This window comes from Tigriopus californicus, chromosome 6, assembly GCF_007210705.1.
Source record: "Tigriopus californicus strain San Diego chromosome 6, Tcal_SD_v2.1, whole genome shotgun sequence".
NCBI classification, from domain to species: Eukaryota; Metazoa; Arthropoda; class Copepoda; order Harpacticoida; family Harpacticidae; genus Tigriopus; species Tigriopus californicus.
Genome location: NC_081445.1, coordinates 2,981,093 through 3,000,615, shown reverse-complemented (window position 1 = coordinate 3,000,615; position 19,523 = coordinate 2,981,093). Strand labels below are relative to the sequence as shown.

Below are 19,523 nucleotides of genomic sequence, written 5' to 3'. Positions count from 1 at the left end.
AGATGGACTCACAGTTCAGGGGGTTGGCAAGGACGACGTTTTCAGCCTTCCCCCCCTCCACGGGAACTCCATGATTCCGGACACCACTGACGAAGTAGCTCAACCATGCATGGTTCAGGCCCAAGCCCACCTGAGTCATTTGTCGCACAACTTCCACAACCTAGACACCAAAGCAGAGGTTCTCATCCTTTTGGGACGCAATGGAGGCGACCTACTGCGTTCTACGCAATATGGAGATAAGGCGCCCTTGGCTTACGACACTGCCCTTGGCTGGGCTCTTGTTGGCTCTATCTGCTCAAGAACCTTACGTAAAGATCAGTACGTGGATCGTGCCCTTAGGACAGCCCTGTCTCAGGACCACTGGCGTTCCCCTGTGTCCACCTTCCCTGGTGGTTCGGGAGATGAGTCCGGAGTATGGGACGTCCAAGCCAAAGACAACAGGGTAATAATGTCCAATGTCTTTCGTAGATTTCCAGACGATGAGGAGCCGGGTCTCTCATTGGAAGACAAGCGGTTTCTGGAGATAGCAGAAGCAAGCCTACATGTGAACAACGACGGGTTTCTTACAATCAAACTACCCTTCAAAATTGAAGAACCGCGCCTTCCTAACAACCGTGAGCCGGTTTTAAGGCGTTCACTTGGCACTCTGAGACGTATGAAGAGGGATCCAGTCATGCTGGCTGAGTGTCTGAAGGCTATGGATGAGCATCCGTACCGGAAAGGTGGAAGTTGTGCCAGACGAGGAAAGGTTGCCTGTTCCGGGGAAGGCGTGGTGGATCCCTTGTTTTGTGGTTCGGCACAAGAGGAAGGGGAAAGTGCGACTGGTTTTTGACAGCTCGGCTCTCTTCTATGGAACAAGCTTGAATCATCAGCTTGTACAGGGACCAGATCAGGGCAATGACTTGCGGGGCGTGATCACAAGATTCAGGGAGGGCCCCGTGGGATTCTCGGCTGACATTGAGGCAATGTTTCACATGTGTTATGTGCCTAAAGAAGATCGCGACTTTATGCAGTTCTTTTGGTTCCGGGGGAACAACCCAAACGAAGATCTAGTTGAGTATCGGGCTCTAGTGCACATATTCGGCAACAGACCTAGTCCCGCGGTAGCAACCTTTGCCCTCAGAGCGGCCTGTCGCGGTCAGGAGGCTCCCCGCCTGGCCCGGACCTTCATTGAAGATCATTTCTACATGGATGACGGGCTTGGCACAGCTCAGAGCGAGGAAGAAGCTATCAACATTTTGAGAGAAGCACGCAGGATCCTGGCCAAATTCAACATACGCCTGCACAAGATTGCTTCCAACAGAACCAGCGTAATGGCGGCCTTCCCAGACTCTGAAGTGGCGGAGGAGATCAAGGACTTGTGGCCCCAGGACCATCACGCCCAGGGCACCTTGGGGATGACGTGGAACCTCAGAGAGGACCGACTTTCAGTAACCACCACCATCCCAGATCGGCCTTTCACCAGGAGGGGGGTGCTGGGAACTGTCAACGCCCTGTACGACAACATCGGATTCATTAGCCCCGTTATTCTGGCCGGTAGGCTTTTCCAGCGGTCCGTCATCCCCAGGAAGGCTGACGGGGACCCCAGTCTTCAAGAATTGGATTGGGACGACCCCCTACCAGATCGATATTCAATGGAATGGGAAGCATGGAAAACTTCCTTGTCATCCCTCCATCTTCTGACCATCCCCAGAGCGCTGCGAACCCACAACTTCCATTCTGATTGCAAGCAAGAACTCCATGTTTTTTTCGATGCTTCCCAAGACGCAATAGGAAACGTCATCTATTCTAGATCAGTTCAGGGGAAGAATGTCTATGTTGCCTTCCTTAACGGTGAGTCGAAGGTCGCTCCCCGACAAGCAAGGTCGATCCCACGACTGGAATTGTGCGCGGTGGTCGGCGCTGCCCAGGACACCGTTAGCATTCTAAGAAGTTTAAAGAAGAAGCCCGACCAAATCTACTATTACACAAACAGTTTGGTAGTGCTGGGCTACCTGCGGAACAGAGAGCGACGTTTCTCAAAGTATGTCACCAGAAGAGTGGAACTGATTCTTAATACAAGCAGTGCCTCCCAGTGGCGCTACATTTCAACTGAGCAGAACCCTGGGGATGTGGCATCGAGGCCCTCAGACCCACACTCTCTCCTCAAAACATGTTGGCTGACAGGGCCACCCTTCCTCCGGCAATCTACATTGGTCATCCCAGGCATTGAACCACCATCAGAGACAGATCAGCTACCCGAATTCGAGGAAGCCAACCCGAGGGTGTTGAAGGTGGCTGCCTCACCTCTTGGGGGCCGTTTTGATCAACTCTTTTTGGCTCACGGATGGTGGGATATAGTGGCTTGGAGGGTGTCGCGCATTATTTGGAAGCTTTGCCGCTTCAGATCAACAATAACGGCGAAGAGGGCTATCACCTTGGAAACGCTTTCTCCCATGCAGGCGCAGGATTGGGATATTTTAGCGCTGGTGCGAGATGCACAGGCCGCGTGTTTCTCTCTGGAGCTGAGCTGCCTTGCATCCGGGAAAACTTTGCCCCAAGGTCACCGATTTGTCCCCTTGGCGCCCTTCCAGGACAACGAGGGGGTACTCAGTGTGGGAGGCCGTCTTCGGTGGTCAGAATTTCCCTACGACTACCGACATCCGATACTGATCCCACGCAAGCACCCAATCACCCAGTCAATTCTAGAGCATTGCCACCGGAAGATCAATCATCAGGGCCGACACGTTACCGCCGGTGCGGTCCGAGAATCCGGGTTCCACGTTGAAGGATCTGCCAAGGAAATAAGGCAACTGATTGCTTGATGCGAACTCTGCAAAAGACTGAGGGGTCCTGTGATGGACCAGATCATGGCGGACTTGCCCCCGGACCGACTGAGCAAGACTGCACCCTTTTCCAACTGCGGGCTGTGGATGTCTTTGGCCCGTTTTCAACTAAGGATCGAGCCGCGACTAGATCCAACAAGGGCACGTCGAAAGTTTGGGCTTTACTCCTGACCTGCCTTGCCTCTAGGGCTGTCCATGTGGAGATGCTCTTGGGTTTGGACACGAGCTCCTTTCGGAATGCCCTTAGAAGATTCTTGGCCATCCAAGGAAGGTGCAACCATTTCCGCAGCGACCGTGGAACCAATTTCGTTGGCAGCCTGAATCAAAAGCTAGACATTGCAAGCCTAAAAAACGAACTCAACAATCGCAGCATTGAGTGGGACTTCAACCCACCTGGGGCCTCTCATTTTGGTGGAGTTTGGGAGCGGAAAATTGGACAAGTGAGAAGACCTCTGGATGCCGCTCTCCTCCAAGCTGGGCCGAGGCCCCTGTCATTCAACGAATTACAAACCCTCATGCAAGAAGCAGCTGCCGTAGTGAATTCAACACCCCTGTGGACTATATCCTCGGACCCAAACTATCCCCTGCCATTGTCACCTTTCGCCCTCCTGAGTTTGAAGGAAACCCCGTATCCCAACCCAGTGGGAGAATTCTCTCCAAGGGACAACATGGCCTATGGGAAACTTCAAGGAGGCGGGTTCAATACCTGGCCGACCAGTTTTGGGTCCGCTATCGAGCCAACTACTTTAGAAACCTTCAGGAAAGAAACAAGTGGCAACAACCAAGAACGAATCTCAGAACTGGCGACATGGTTCTGCTCAGAAACAAGAACGCAAACCGCTGCTCCTGGCCTATGGCACGGGTGGTGGACGTCAAGGTGGGGAGAGATGGTCTTGTGAGGTCTGCAACCGTTGAGACTGCCACCTCTCCGGGTCGCGGTCAAGGATGTACGTTCTCCCAATATGAGCGCCCCATTAGTGAATTGAATTTTTCTGTCGTCAACGGGCTCCGGACCTCTGGGTGACAACGAGTGAGTTCAGTCGCGCCAAGGGCTACGTCCGGGTGGGGAGTGTCTTGGGACGAGCCCAGTCAGAGAATCGAGACGTTTCGTGATATCCCAACCCTGGTTCCGCTGGATCTCTCGCCCAAAACATAGGCAGCTGAACAACAGCGGAAAAGGGAAAACAACAACTTGGGCCCCCTTTTTAGTGAACGTATACGTGTGAGAAAGATCGTTTTTATCGCGAAATAATGGGCGAGTGAACTGTAGGAAGCTTGATCTCATTATTGGTAATTTTTGTGGCCAGCTCCTGACAGTGCCAATGATTTCATATTTCTTAGATAGCGCTTGTTTATGTTTAATCAAATTTCAAGAGAAGGTCTCTCTGCAATTTGGCATGGTTCTTCTCCAGTCAGTTTGAGTTGACTGGAATTTGAACATATAGAAAATGCCCTCGATCTATAAGATTCAAAGCGATGAATCAAAGATGATTGTTAACGAGTCCTGGTTCACTTTTAACAAGTGCTTGAATGTTTTTGGCAAATACCGACAACAATATATTTTAGATCTCTTTATAAGAATCGTCATTTGTTATTTTTAAATGTGAAGAGTGAGTGTCCAACAATGTTGGGGACCTAACCTTTCTCGAAGTAATATCCGGGCACAAACAAGCCTTTGACGGAAAGGTCATTTATTGCTTTTTTCCGCTTTCGTCCTTTTCAAACCCGATAACTTGCTTTTTTCTTGCTTTCCACAATTCATAAAACTCATGGGTCTGGTTAAGTTCAACGATTCTCAGCTTTATCTCCTTTACGTTAGTCATTCCTGTGTTCTTTTTCAACTCCGCACTTGAACTGCAGATATAGTTAACACTTATAATCCTTCTAATTACATTGGGGGCGATTTAGTCTTTCTTTCTCACGATTGAGTGTTATGTAGGGTAGCTTGTGTCAAATCTAAATCAACGCTTTTTTTTCTAGAAACGTAAAAATAAAACTCATAAATGCCTTCGAAAAGACTCCTATAAAAATTCGATCTAAAAAATTAAAAGCATAAGGTAGTTTTCGTAAACCATCCTTTGGCATGTTCATCTATACAACTCTGAAGATAAGATTTAAAGATGAAACTGATGAACTTTGGTCCCAAAAGTAGTCAAAAGGTTGGAAAAAGGTTATCTCACGAGTTTTTTAGGCTCCAGTGTCTCATTGTCAATTACTTACATTTTAAGTAAATTGACATTTCTTAAGTGAGTTTACATACGACTCAGCTTGGTGACGTCTATCAGAAATCTGAAAGTGGTATGTAGCAAATAAAGCCTTTACATCTATTAGTTTTGTTCCTTTATAGACTTACCTCAAAGGGATTAAAGTTAGAAACTACAGCCTTAAGAGATATTGCAAGAAACAGCCAGATTTTTGGAAGAGATTTCATTTAAACGACATACACACACGCCTACCACCGTTACAATGCCGTTTTTTATTGCTTCATCGGGTTCATTTGGGCTCCTCCTCCTATCTTTGAAGACGTCATCCTAAAAGCTTCTTGACGTTGGAAGTGAAAGCTTTCTCTCCATTGGATTTCATACCACGGAGTAACCGAGTAAGTTTTCATTTGTTGCTTGGAGACGTTGTCATGTCGAGTTGGTTGTAAATTAAAATTCTCGCCAACAATGTTCCGTGTCGTTGCTTCTTCTCCAGCAATTGCGAACCTTTTGAGGGGGATGACAAAAGTGAACCAGAATTCGCATCCTTTCAACAATTAGCCAAAAATTGTTGATCAAGGTGGTGAAGGTTGGCGCTCCTCTTCTCGAAATTTTGAATTTCTTTACCAAGAGAAGTCGATTCAAAATGACGACACGATGAGCTCACGAAGACCCTGGACTGGCATTCTTTGAGTCAAAAAGAGACCCACAATTGCCTCTAGAAATCGAACACACGAAATTGCTTGTAAATGGCGTTCTTCGCACTTTTTAACACAAGCGAGGAATAAATGCAGCTCCCACTCAAAGGGTAGCTACACATCTCCTCTCGCTTTGAGCAGTCAAAGTATGAAACAAAACGACGTAATTTTTTTTCTGAGGTCGGTCAAGTTATTTGAAGAAATTCTCAAAATTGCATTGATAATCCCACCTTTTTGCAACAAACGCGGAAAACCCTTGAACGAAATGGCCGTTTTGTAGTTACATTTCGATTCCTTAAAAACACGAGGTGAAGGAAAAAGGGGCCTCGTTTCGGGGATCTTGCCAAATCGTTTTTCTCAGAACAAGTTTGGCAGGAAAGTTGAATTACAGTTATTAATAGAGCAGTTCAGTGCCTAGTTCTCCTCTTATCACGCACGCTTTTGGCGACATTCCAAGAGAGCGAAAAGGTTCGTGAACTAAATCAGTGGCAACTTTTGCTGAACCAGTACGTAGATTAGTGCATCATGAACTTGACGCTATTCGAAGAACCGGCGTCTGAGACTTGTTTCTTTGGCCAAACATCCCCTCGGACAGGGAAGATATCACCCCTGGAGAGCAATGGTAGTGGGGAAAAGTGAGTAATTCCAAATCAAATCAATGAAATGCATTTCCCTTCACACGCGTTGACTCAGTTGTAGACTCAGAAGGCGTTGGCCAGTTTTGCTCTCAATCGAACATCGGTGTCAAAATATGTGAGCATTTCAAACTCAGGCCAGGGAAGGCACAAATGGAATGAGGTAGCACCATGATGGCAAGAACTTACCATTTTGTACCCATGTACCCACTGAGTTGCAAGAACATGTTGCCTTTGACACAGACGTTTGATTGAGATAAAAAATTGGCCAACACTTTCTGAGTCAACAGAGCCCAACTTTTGGGAGGGAAAATGCATTCGCTGCATTTGAATAAAGGTCACGTGTCCACCACCCCATCGTCTCTATCCAGTGGTGACGTCGTCCTTGCTTTCTAGTATCGACGACCACACATTTTTGACAACCATAGCTGAAAAAGGAATTGTTCAATATGGTCCACTAAGTGTACTTTCATCTGTGAAATTTTCATTACTTACCTCTCACTATTTGTGTTTAGAGCGTCTGTTTTTTCCCTGTTCACTAACGGAACATCGGAAACCCGTTGGTTAGTCACAAATAGTAACCCTGATTTTTCTTCGCTCAAACCAGGGTTGCCTTTTGGTCAAAGCTAACCTTTTACCTTACGATGGACGGGATGGTGCTTTGATTTTCTTAGCTTTCTGGCAATCCTGATCTTGAAATTTTTTTGATCCCATCACTAATGGCCACAAAGAGAGAGTGCTTCCCTTGTAAAAAGAAGGCATTGAAAGCCAAACGACTTTAAGATGTTGACCAAGTCGACTTTGAACAATCCAAATTTGAATAAAAAGCTTCATGCAAAGAGAGTGACGACCATGGTCTGGACGAAGTATGGTTTACGTTGTGCACTTCAGAGGGTGCAAATAAAGGGCCAATGGGCCGATTTCTCTTCATTGAATTATAATGCGTTTGCGTTGTTTTTGGCTAATTCTATCCATATTTATCCACTATACCCAATGGACTTAAGGACATCTGTCAAAAAATCATTTTGCCGCATAAACGCCATGAAATGGCAAGATTGAGTAGTAATCAAATAATGTCGAGTTTTGCAAAAAAAATGCAAATTATTTCAGTAATGGAATAAAAATGTCATTGAAAAGGAAAATGCATTTTGTCACAAATATTGTAGTTCTATCAAGCATGTCAAGGCATAGATTTCTAGACACTGGATGTCGGACGACCGACCACTCGGCTGGTAAAACAGTACAATGGATGGTCTCCTGGGAATTGATTACAAACCGGTTTATTGTACTTTTTAGCCAACCAAGTGGTCGGTCGTCCGACATCCAGCGTCTAGAAATCGATGGTCAAGGGAACAAGAAGGGAATGTCCAACTGTTGATTTCGCAACAGGCTTGTCAAGTTTTAAAACCCTTGCTGGTAGACTCTCAGAACATGTCAGAAAACATGCCAGACTGGAAAAACATGCAAAGTTAGCATCTTCAAGGTGAAAAGAAATCACGAAAATCTAGCCGTGATGGCGTTTCTCGGATGATGATGTTGTCCAACCATCTAAGAGTCAAAGTGGCAGATTAAATCCAAAGAGGCAAGAAAGGCAGGGCTTTCAAAAAGGAAGGAAGTCAAAAAGAAAGCAGGAAGCCCGCTCTCCATTTTGTCAAATGCGTCAATGGCAAAGGTCTAATTAATCCTGGGGCGAGCCTACTTTAATCTTTTGGTCAATTTTGGAGGAGTTGCCCAACTTGAGTCTTTTAGAAAGGACTTAAGTCCAGACTCGTCAAGAAAAAAACGTTTCATTGTGTCTTAGAATTTCGCAAGACGAGTGTTTTTGCTCGAGATGACTCGATTAGAAGACTCGAGTCCTCTGCCAAATTTGTAGGGTTCAACGAGCCATTTTTCAAAAAACCGGCCCTTTGAATGATGGATGACGATAGCTTCGGAAATTGATGAAGGCAACTTGACAGCCCTCATCGTTTTTTTTGCATGCCACAGGGGTCCCAAGTATGCCACCTGACAACGCTGAAAGGAAAATGTATATCAGTTGAAACCAGGGCGAATATTCATATTGCAAGTGGTCGACATTGTACTCTGGCTGGCCGGGTAGCATTTTTCGATGCTAATTTTTGAACATGGGCATTATTTCCAGGCCGCTAGCATTGGATTTTTTTGCATTGGTCTGAGGTTTTGCATTAAACTAGCATTATCTGCTCGGTCCAAGCATTGTGAAATATTGTCTATCATTCTAGCATTTTCCTAGAACCATCTCACTAAAAAGAATGCCCAAAAGGGAAGAAAAGAGACTCAGGTTTCAAAAAGCTTTCCTCTCCAGACCTGACAGACTCAGGCAACGTTGACAATATATCAAAGCATGCAGTCTAAATATGGGATCAATAAGGGCCCTTATTCGCAACGTCATGCGGCCCAAAGAAAACGGGAAGAGGCACGGTAGATCGCTAAATAAACTACTCTTGCCTTACCTTGAACGCAATTTCTTTTCCGGACATTATGTGACCCGGAGCACTAATCATAAACAAGATTTTTATAGAAATAGCCAAAAACAACAGAAACGCATCAAAAATCAAAAAGAAAGGAATTGGCCCAATCGGCGCATTTTTGGTAGAGGCTGAATGATGAAGCGCCCTCTGAAGTGCAGAACGTAAAACATATTTCGTGCAGCGTAAGGGGGCTATGCTCACCAAAATACCTCAGTTAGGTATTGAGTGAATCTTTAGTTGTGCTTCAACGCAACTGATTTGTGTTGTGTTTCCTTCACTTAATCACGATATCTACTTGATAGTTGTATTTCTTTTTAACGTGTTCATTGGCCAAGTGCTTGGGTTCAGTGTCTTTTGTAAACTTCCCCTCTCTTCAACTGGTTCACATGCCCTACAAGCCGAATATAATCAAACTTGTTAAAGAAAGGGCAAAAATAGGATGTTGTGGAAAGGGGGTAAAACGTTGAAGTAACTATCTTGGCGAAATACATACATTTTGATCAAAAACCCCAAACGTGTGAAGTTCTCACCCTATTCTGGCCAATTGTGAAGACCTGATCAACAATCCTTGAGTTGTGAACAACCTTTGCGGAGTCCATCTCCAAAGTTGACACTGGCCACAGATAAAGAAAGTCTAGGCATTAAATTGCTGTTATCGATTGCTTCTTTGGAACTTTTCCACAGACTAGAAAAGAGTAAAATTCAGTTCACTCGTTATCAGAGATCCATATAAAAGGTGTTATCGTCTGGCTATCGTATATTTTAATAAACTAAAGGGGCAAAAAAGGGCATAGTTGCAAGATAATGTTCTGTGCTTTTGAAGCTAGTGTCGAATCATGGAGCAGCAAGGTGACGTGTCTCCCATAACGAGCAACATATTTCATAACAACGTTTGGATTGGTAGGTAATAGCATCCGGCCGTTTTGGATTAGTTCTCCATCACCATCAGTGGGTGTAAAATTAGCGTTTTGTAGCGAAAAAGAAACCTTTCATATAGCTTGAACTGCGTCAATCTCCTTGACATGTTTAAAGGACACTTCAAATGCAATAAGATCTAAGAATAAAGTGAATAGAAATGAGATCGAAAAGTCTCTGGGTGAACCCACCTCGTTGTGAAGGTCAGGAGGGGTGAGTTTGAGCCTTTTTAGAGGGTTGGCCATAATGTCAAATTAGTGTATGCTGACGGATGGATTCACGGATAAGAGAAAGCAATCCCACCCTAACGTCTTCAATTGCCCCAAATGGCGTTGGCAATGAACAGCTCAATGTCAGTGTAAAGTACTATTTTCCAGTATTCATTTATACCGACGAGCACGAAAACAAGAGCCTTTTTGGCATCCTCATCCGGGGATGTCATTTCAAAAAAGGCGCTCTGTTCAAAAATCTTCGTCCCAAACAAGTGCTTAAGGCCCTTCTGATTTTCCATTTTGCATTACCAAAGAACTTATTAACTTGAGCAAGACAAAGCCTCGTGACCGGTTCAACTTCAAGCGTTCGGTTCTGGATTTGGATCTTATTCTCAGCAAGAAATTGAACGCTGAATGCACGGTTGTTGCTAAGAAAGTCAAGATTACCTTCGAGAAATACCTTCCCGCATAGTGCGATCCAATGCAACAAAAAGTGTTAACAGGTATGAACATGTTAACTCTGTTCGTGGGGTCAACCAGCTAACTGGTGATATGGAATCAGCCAAGTTCTTGAGTAAGTGACTCCGCCCGTTCCGATCATCGATAATCGGTATTTTTAGGAATGCAACTTGTTAGAAAAACAAAAGGGATGAAACATGCACTCAGTTCAGGTCCTGACGGCGTTTGCTCTTGCGTGATAAAAGTCTTAAATTCTTGTCGGTAATTATCCTTCGGTTCTCCCTTGTCTCTTTTATTCTCATGGAGACCTATGTTTTTGTTCCTTTCGAATGGAGATGGACCGATGTGTCCTACGGTAAGCTGCTTATTCGAGAGCAAGTGCAAGTTATAGACGCATGTCAATGACTTCAATCTTGTGCCAATTCACGGAAAGACTCATCAATCGTGCGAGGAAAAACATTGCATTTTGTTGTTGAGAGAAAACGTAAAAGGATTTTTTTGAGCTCCGTCGTGACGTTTCTCATTTCAAGAGCTTCGTTTGAATCCCTTGAAGAGCAAAATTTCAGCTCTCTCACATTTCTTCTCGACGTCAAAATGCAACATTTTTCCTCGGCCTACAGTCATCAAGGATCGTGTCAAGTNCAAGAGCTTCGTTTGAATCCCTTGAAGAGCAAAATTTCAGCTCTCTCACATTTCTTCTCGACGTCAAAATGCAACATTTTTCCTCGGCCTACAGTCATCAAGGATCGTGTCAAGTTAAGCTTAGAAAACAAAGGGCATCCTCTCAAGCAATAAGCATATTTTCTGTGTGGGAAAATTCTTGGCTCTTCAAATATTTGATGTTTGATAGAGGATGAGTTGATGGAAAAGGTTGTTATGTACGTGCGAATATACACTTTTCACTCTTGGCCTCCAAGTACGAAGAAAACAAGAGTTACTTGTAAGTCGAATGGGATTTAAAGGCCCTAAAAATAGTCTCAGGTGACCTCCAAAATCTCTGGATCAAAGATTTAGTCCACAGAGTAAGATAAATGAATGGTTTCATTGAATTGTGCAAACACACGTTTTTTGGGCCGTAATCAAATAGCATCACTTTTTCGTTTAATTGAATCTGGCCACTAAGTTCTGAACGAGATCAAAGTGAAAATCAAACAAACTTCCCAAAATACCGACACACTTTGGACTGGGACACTCATGCTGGGTCGTCGAAATTGATTTTCCGACAACATTGTAGTTTAATTATCTCGAGTTCTAGAGTAGATAGAGAGGTTCTTTGGATTCCTTCTGAAAGTATTAACAATTCAGAGTACTATGTTTGCTATTCATCTTTCCCTTAAATGCGTTTTCACAATTTGCACGATGGAGTCAATACGTGAAGGACTCTCTCTCAAGCTCCACCTCAACGACGTCAAAAATGCTCAAGGACATCGGCCAGGACCTGAAGCATCACAATGGAAGTTGCAGGCAATTTGAAATCGATCTGCCAAGGTACCAGTCCAAATTCCACAATCACATTCATTGCAACAAATATGAGAGTGGTAAGGTCGACAACGTCCTTCTGGATCAAACTAAGGGGCAAATCCCTTAGGAGAGTTGAAAGTTGTCCTGATGAGAGGACAACTCCAGGTCCTGGCCGATGTCCTTGAGCATTTTTGAGGTGGAGCTTGAGAGAGAGTTCTTCACGTATTGACTCCATCGTGCAAATTGTGAAAACGCATTTAAGGGAAAGATGAATAGCAAACATAGTACTCTGAATTGTTAATACTTTCCCTAGCACCCCAAACAACCTCTCTTTCTAAACCAGAACTTGAGGTATCAAGCCACCAAGTTGTCGGGAAATCATTTTTGACCACCCGGCGCATTAATTTATTTAAACTTTTAACTCTCTCTTGCCATTCTAATCTTCTGAAGAAGAATGATCAAGTTGTCGCCCTTGCAAGAACATTACATCCCAGTGCATTAATATGCATAGCTATACCTTCAAAAGGAACCCGTCAATCAACGAGTGCGTGTATGTTTTACTTCATTCTTTGGGTCATTCAGTCGGCTTACTGATTGATCGTCCTAATGCTTCAATACTTCGAAATTGCCTGAAGTTATTTGAAGATAGGTTGAAACTAAAAGCATTCTTAAGTGCGAGGCCTCTACGTGGCAGACGAGACAAGTACCCTGTGGTAAACACAGGCGAAACTAACATCGCACAGGGGTAGTGTTGGCTTTGCCTCCACGCCTGGGCCTCTGGTACCCCTTCAGGAAAGGAATGTCAGGCAGAGCAGCGTGAGCCAAAAGTTGGAGGGTGACTGTCACTGCGAGGGTTCTCCTCGTAGCCAGCCCCAGAAGACTTAGTAGCGAGCGTGTTGTAAACCTGACGGAACTTCACCTGAACCCAGTCAATCGACCCCCCTTGGGGCAAAACAGCGTACCCGAGTTGGCGGCCATGATAACTGGCGAGAGTCCAAGGCGAAAGCCTTGGATCTCTCGCCTTCTTTTTTGGCCCAAGTTTGAGGTATGTATGGTACCCACCAATCATTGGAAGGCTCTTAGAAAGGCAAGGACGTCCAGCTATTGCTTAACTCCTTGCCTTTTCTTTTTGTCCCTGAATTTGATTAGGTGAGGACCATTGAAGCTCGTCTGGGGTGTGGTCGGTTGTAAAACAATACAGTAGGACTGCAGTCTATGAGGCCCAACAGCTGTCTGTTGGGATAGTTTTCTGTGTCGCTTTTTGTCGAGTGTCCGTAAAGGTGCGACAAATGGCTGTCCGACCCAGGAAGTACTGTGGGCAACCTTACTAACACCAAGGTGCCGTGGGCAGAAGCAAAATGTTGCAAAAGTGGTAGGTCCTACTGGTGAGCTGCAGAGGTTTCCTCTGTTTGTAAACCTGTAGCCTCCCCTGTTCTAGGGGTTGACCACCTTATTATCATACCACTTGTCGATGGAGCCAGTGATGGCAGAGAAGTTGGCACATAAGAAGGGGAAAAACCGTCTCTTGTTGACTTTCGTAGGATGGGGCTTCGGCCAGCAAAGGACCCGGCAATCTCACCGTGCAGAGATTCAATTGGGACCCCGATGCCGGTGCAGTACCTGGATGGTCATCCCAGGGAGTAATTAGTTGCCGAAAGGCTCTAATGAAACTGTAAATCTGCACCATCCCCTCGGGGATTCCACCCTTTATGGGTTAGTTGCAAAGAGGTCAACTCCCTTGGCGCAACGAAATTTAAATCATGGTTACTAAAAATACGGCCAAGCCTCGGATCCCCCCCGCGCAGCAGCGGGGGCGTGCTAAAAGCATTATCTCTAAGGCGTCATCGCAAAGAATTCAACGAAACATACATTTGCAAATCAATTGACAGGTGCATGATAAGTTTATTGGCTTTGTGAAGAAAAAAAATGCTAATGCCATCAAGGTCGAACGATCAGCTGCCTACCAACGGGTTTAAATCCTTGAACCCTAAGTGATGTATTTCGGTGGGTTGTTGTGAGCATCTTACTCCGATTCGTGTGAATCATATAATTCGCATGGTTTGCAATATGTTTTGGCGTCAAGTGCATCGACCACGGTAAAGTGAAGGCAAACTGAATCATTCGATACAGAAGGGTCCTAAAGAATATTTATCTAAAACTTTGTGTTCAATTAATGCACAGCGTCAATCAGTTGGATTTTACGTTTAAAGACCATGAGAAAGTAAACATCAACTGGCTGTCTATGTTGGTCAAAACTAGTAAATATTTGTCATTGAGTCTGACTTCAAGCCTTAGAAAGATCGTAAATTTGGCCAGTGTGTGTGTCGAGTGATAAATCAAAAGTATAGGTTTTAAACGTACACAAATGAATCCTATGCATTTTCGAGTCAGACTTGGGTTCATTTCGAACACGGATATTTTATGCAATGCTTTACCGCCACTAAGCATGTAGTCTCCAGCAATTCACGATGGAAAACTTCTAATTATAACGTCAATCCATATTTATAAGATATGCCCAACGAATCAGAGATTACAGATCTAGTGTTTGATCGCGTTGATTCATGGGTCTTCAAGTGTAGTTTCATACAATTTCAGGTCATATTGCACTCGGATTATGAAAAGGAGAGGTCCTAAAATGGAACCCCGTGGGACACCCGACTTCAAAATCATATACTACTTAAAACTTATAATCCAATCGAGAGCATTGCCTTGGATACCTATCTCGTGGTGTCTGTTCAACAAGAGGCCATGATGAACGTTATCAAAGACCTTGACCCAATCGATATGCATTGCATCAAACGAACTCATGACTTTCGAATCCTCCAATGACCTGCTACGCATATTTGCCAAATCAGTTGCTTGACAATGCTAAAAAGCGCTCAAAAAATCGTACATATAGGGAGGAGGGACTTCAACAAATTCAACAAGTTTGAACTTCATGATCTTCTCAAACAGCTTCGCATTATTCAAAGGGAGAGAGGTCGCTCTACATGTAGTTATTGGGGAGCTACTTATCTCTCTCCTTGAAAATTGGAACGTAGAAATTACGCGAAGGAGAAAACAAGGGCAAGAACCTGTGAGCATCTCATCAGAATGTGAGATTTCACACTCTCAGGGCCAGGTGAACTCGAAGCCCTCAAGTTCATGATGACCCCTAAAATATCTTGATCTGTGACTACAAGATCATCTGTACACTCAACTTGACAAGCCTTGCCAATCTCAACAAGCTTATCAATAGAGCAATGGACTGTTGCTCCTGAACTCTTTAGAGTTGAAAACACATTAGAGAACTGATCTCTAAGTAAGTTGGCCATAGCTTCTACGTTGTCTATGGCTACAGCAACTGTTCTCTGTTCTCTTTTTTCTTTCTTTTTATTGACGGGTTCCAGGGTTTGAACGGCATTAGCCATCATCTTTCTTTTGAGAGGCAGTGTGGTGTCCATATCAGATTGATTCTCCATTCTCTAATTTAGAGCACGCTAGCTTTTGAGTAATGGTCGACGATGGCAAACTCTTCCAACCTTTCTACCTTCTAACGACCAAGCCAGGAGTCAATTTCGAATTCTGTCCAACAAAACCAATTGCCATAATTTAGAGCCCTCTGCAAAGAGAGCCTCCAAGCACTTGAGATCATTTACATATAAGTTTGAAATTTTCAGATCGTCGCTTTTTCAAGGTTATATCTATGTTCCCTCCAAATTTTCGGACTTTCCCCTTTTACTTTTATTCGCTCATTTTTTATCAGTTTTGATGGCAATGAGAGAACTGTAAAAACACGGATCCTGCATTAATGCTCAGTCGTAACATTGAGTCATGTGTTTCAAACGAAAAGAGAGAAACCGACTCGAGAGCTTCATAAGCATGATTTACTTCGAATTATCGTACATACACCCTCATTCACTTTTTCACTTTTCAGCAAGCTCAAAACCAGTACCAACTAGTGGCAAGAATTTTTACGAGTTCGTCGTCATTCGAGTTCAAGAATGTCCAGAGTCAACAAAGTTTGTCATGTGATATAATTAGACGATACGTCTATTTGCTTAGAGATTTGCCATGTTATTGCATCCAGTCATGATACGTTTAACACAATAAAAACGAAATTGCCAAGCGTATTGTTCTTTTCAAAAGCACCAAAGATCTGTCCTTTTCTTTTAGAAGAACCACGATATATTCTGACAAATAAAGAGAAAAGAGAATTCATTTTTTTATCCTTCATTGTACTTCTGCGTTGTCAATCCAGAACCAACCGAAGCGAAATATCGGGCAGAAGAGTTTTAGGTCCAAAAAGGATCGTAATCTTCATTCAGTTTGTCAAAAAATTCAAAGCCCAAACAAGAAGACTAGTCATTTTGAGTGTCACAATTCTCATGAAATTCGCTTTCCCTTTTTTTTACCATGACTAACTTGTTCGCCAGAAAAGTGATTTGCTGAACTTTGCACTAGTGCTGATAAAAATGTCACTGATATGGAGGACTAGCCACCTTCCCATCCACGGTTATATGTAAAAGCAGATTTCGTAAAAGCTTAGCTTCGACGTTTTTAATACACCCGAGATTAAATGATACAATCTTTTCTCCAAGAAGTGCAACGTTCTCATGTAATTTTTTTTCAAGTCATTTTTACAAACTTAACAATCGATGAAAAACAATCATTGAGGTTTAGAGTTTTGAAACACAACTGCCAAAGTGGATTTATCATACCCTCACAGTAAAAATTCCTCTCTACTAGAGTTCTCAATCATTTCTAAGATCCTTTTATGGAATAAGAATTTCGGACACGAATGTTCAATATCAGAAAGTCTCAAACTCGAATTGTGGAAGCAGAGGCATTATGACAACAGGGAGAACATATTTCAAAAGTCACATTTGCCAACGCATTGTGTTTGGTTGTGCTCAGCATTGGACATGAAACAAAGAAGGGTAAACATGAGTCTGTTGTGGTTTTCTACTGCAGCTGAATCGGTAACCATTGTACAAGGCGACTCCAGCCGATTGAACGCAAACGCAGCGCCTCTATAATAAGAAACCATACCCTAACTGTCATTCAGCTGTCCGCCCATTCGCTCTTAAAACGGGTGTGCCTGGCTTGGTTACAATGCACTCTCTAGGCCTTACTTCCTATATGGCATGATCAAGGAGGGATGAGCCTCGCCCGGCAAGCAGTGCCAGATATCACACCATCCATTTTTGTATTTCGAAAGGCAGTGCAGTGTCATGTCCGGTCTCGGATTGTTTCACCACCTGTGGGTGTGGTTAGCGTCTAAAGGTTTCCTAATGAAAGATCAATGAGCGGAATCGAACTGGAGACCTCTTTCCTGGTTGGATACTGCGCTAACCAATAAGCCATGTGTTCCCACATTTCGATGGAAGTTTATGAGCGGCAAATTATTATATCGTTTTGCTGAAGCATTTGTAGATCATCCCGCAAGGTGGTGTTACCGTACACAACGGTGTACTCATTGAGTACGGAACAAGTGGTAAAAATCCCTTTTTAAATCAATGAAATACCTGAACAAATCTTGGCACTTTTCTAGCACAGAAAATCGTAAGAAACAAGTTTGGTTTTATTGCCTAATGGTATTTCTGCCCACACAAAAAACTTACATGCCATGAAAGCTTTAAAAAGAAACAAAGTTTCACAAACCTTTTCAATAGGTTAACCCTCAGGCTTAAAAAAATATTGAATGACTAGCTTGGTCTGCCAACTCAAACTCATAGGTAGACCAAATATCACTTAAAGATTAAAAGGTATATGTCGACGAATTATAGCCTTTCATTTTAATAGTACTGGGGTATTCCCTGCAGGGGTTAGAAACGCCCATGATAAAACGAAGAACAGTTAGGCATGCTCCAACTTACGTAGAAATTGAGATATGATCTATTAAAACGCTACTTTGTTGCAATGGAGTTAATGGTCCAATTTTCATCGTTTTAAGCCCCAAAATGCCCCGGTTATATCTTGATTTTATTTTCAAAAGATCTGAAATCGATTTTCAATATCAAACTAAAGAAAAATGATTTTCCTTCTTCTTGCATGGTCTCCAAATAACTCAAAATACTATATCATGTCACTTAAAGCACACTAAAATTGAATTTGTTGAAAATGTATTTTTCCAATCATCATAGGTACACTTCTTTAGGCATTCCGTGGAATTTTGAAGGCAAAACATGCAAATGGCAATCTTATAGATTTGGGCTTTTCTTGAAGACTTTGTTGAAACTGATTGAAAACTACATCTTGGAGGCTTCAACGATTTTCGTGAAATTTGAAGTGCCTGCTCGGCTAAGTGTCACTTCGATAGTTTTGAAATAAATGCTAAAAAAAACAATTGCCCTTTGGAAGGGTTTCTAGATAAGGTCATGCGATGTTTTTAGCTATTTTGATGCTATGAAAAATGGAAAGTAATCCCCACACTAATGTTATCCAACCACGACAGCCCATACGGCCCATGACACGCTTTTTTCCGGTGCCAGTAAAAACATTTAATGCAATCAAATTAACCCTTAAAATCATCCCTTATTGGAAAAAATGTTCATTATCCTTTTCAAGCTCTCTGGAATGTTAATACCAAGAGATTAGTATTATATTTGGTTATGATGTTTTGAAATTTTTAAAAGATGTATTTATTCATTTATTACTTGTAACGTAACACTATTTCATCCAAGACCCGGTTAAATCACAAAATTCAAAAATGAACATTTTACAAAAACGTCTTTTTACATAGAGGATGATTTGTTCTTTCTACCAAAAGTGCAATCAAATGAAAAAATGTGCATAATCCCTCACGGTTAGGAAATACGAGACCGCCCTTGAGAAGAAATGATGCTAAAATTTAACACTTCAGCTAAGTAGATAAAGATCTGCACTTTCCAAAACGAATGACCACAAGTTCATGTACTGATGAAATAAGTATTTTTTAAAGGTTTTAACTTTTGAACGAGTATTTGAATATGCCGCCAAAACTTGTTTCGAAGGACCATCGAAAATGGCAGGGATAAAGATTCAAACACAATGGGACCTACTATTTATGAAACATAGTTTTTAGAGGGAGGTTCAGGGCAAGAGATATTCACTAATGATTATTATGATCCAAAAGGCAATACCAGTTCATCATGACATCTGTGAAAGTAACATAACTTCAAGGTGAAGAGATATTGATAAAAATGAGGCAAACTCTATCTACGGTTTTGATATCTATTCAATTCTCTAATATATCCAGAAGGAACTTTTCTTTGTCGTGGATAATCACTATTTACTAACATTAGATAGGAGAAAATATTATTTGACTGGTATCTTTTTTACCCTTTCGTCATGCATTTGCATGATGCAGATTATAACCATAATTGTAGCAGGTGGATAGAACTAAGCATATTCGGTTTTTGATAAAGCAAAGCACATCGGTTTTTTTTCAAGCATAAGTAAGAAGCGGGAAATTGCTCGTATGTTTTTTTTTTCAAGTGTGAGGTTTGTCAAACAGCGTAATATCCGTGATAGAATATACATGCAAAGTTGTTTCTGCTCGGTAAGATTTCTCAATCAAATAACATGTATAGATCAAGTATTGTACAATTCGTTTATTTCATGGATTTATCGAATCAACGGACATGATTTATTGTCCATGAGCACCT

At 42.8% G+C, this 19,523-nt stretch overlaps 2 protein-coding genes and 1 long non-coding RNA gene across 3 annotated transcripts; 2 read left to right on the top strand and 1 right to left on the bottom strand.

The window, feature by feature from the left end:
* Positions 1-974: 974 nt before the first annotated feature.
* On the top strand, positions 975-2,804 carry LOC131882394 (uncharacterized). The gene has a single exon (XM_059229524.1). It carries the CDS (start codon positions 975-977, stop codon positions 2,802-2,804), a length of 1,830 nt encoding a protein of 609 aa, XP_059085507.1.
* Positions 2,401-4,049, top strand: LOC131881687 (uncharacterized). Its single transcript, XM_059228626.1, has one exon. The coding sequence runs from the start codon at positions 2,804-2,806 to the stop codon at positions 3,722-3,724; it is 921 nt and encodes a 306-aa protein (XP_059084609.1). The 5' UTR covers positions 2,401-2,803; the 3' UTR covers positions 3,725-4,049.
* A 635-nt stretch (positions 4,050-4,684) lies between these two features.
* Positions 4,685-9,568, bottom strand: LOC131881688 (uncharacterized). The gene is made up of 3 exons (XR_009373383.1): positions 9,379-9,568; positions 5,955-8,372; positions 4,685-5,744 (listed from the first exon to the last, which is right to left on the bottom strand). It is a non-coding gene; the product is annotated as an uncharacterized LOC131881688 (long non-coding RNA).
* Positions 9,569-19,523: the final 9,955 nt, after the last annotated feature.

Bases quoted from the DNA above. Each gene is read 5' to 3' on its own strand.
- LOC131882394 (XM_059229524.1), top strand. From the start codon at position 975: ATGTGTTATGTGCCTAAAGAAGATCGCGACTTTATGCAGTTCTTTTGG.
- LOC131881687 (XM_059228626.1), top strand. From the start codon at position 2,804: ATGCGAACTCTGCAAAAGACTGAGGGGTCCTGTGATGGACCAGATCAT.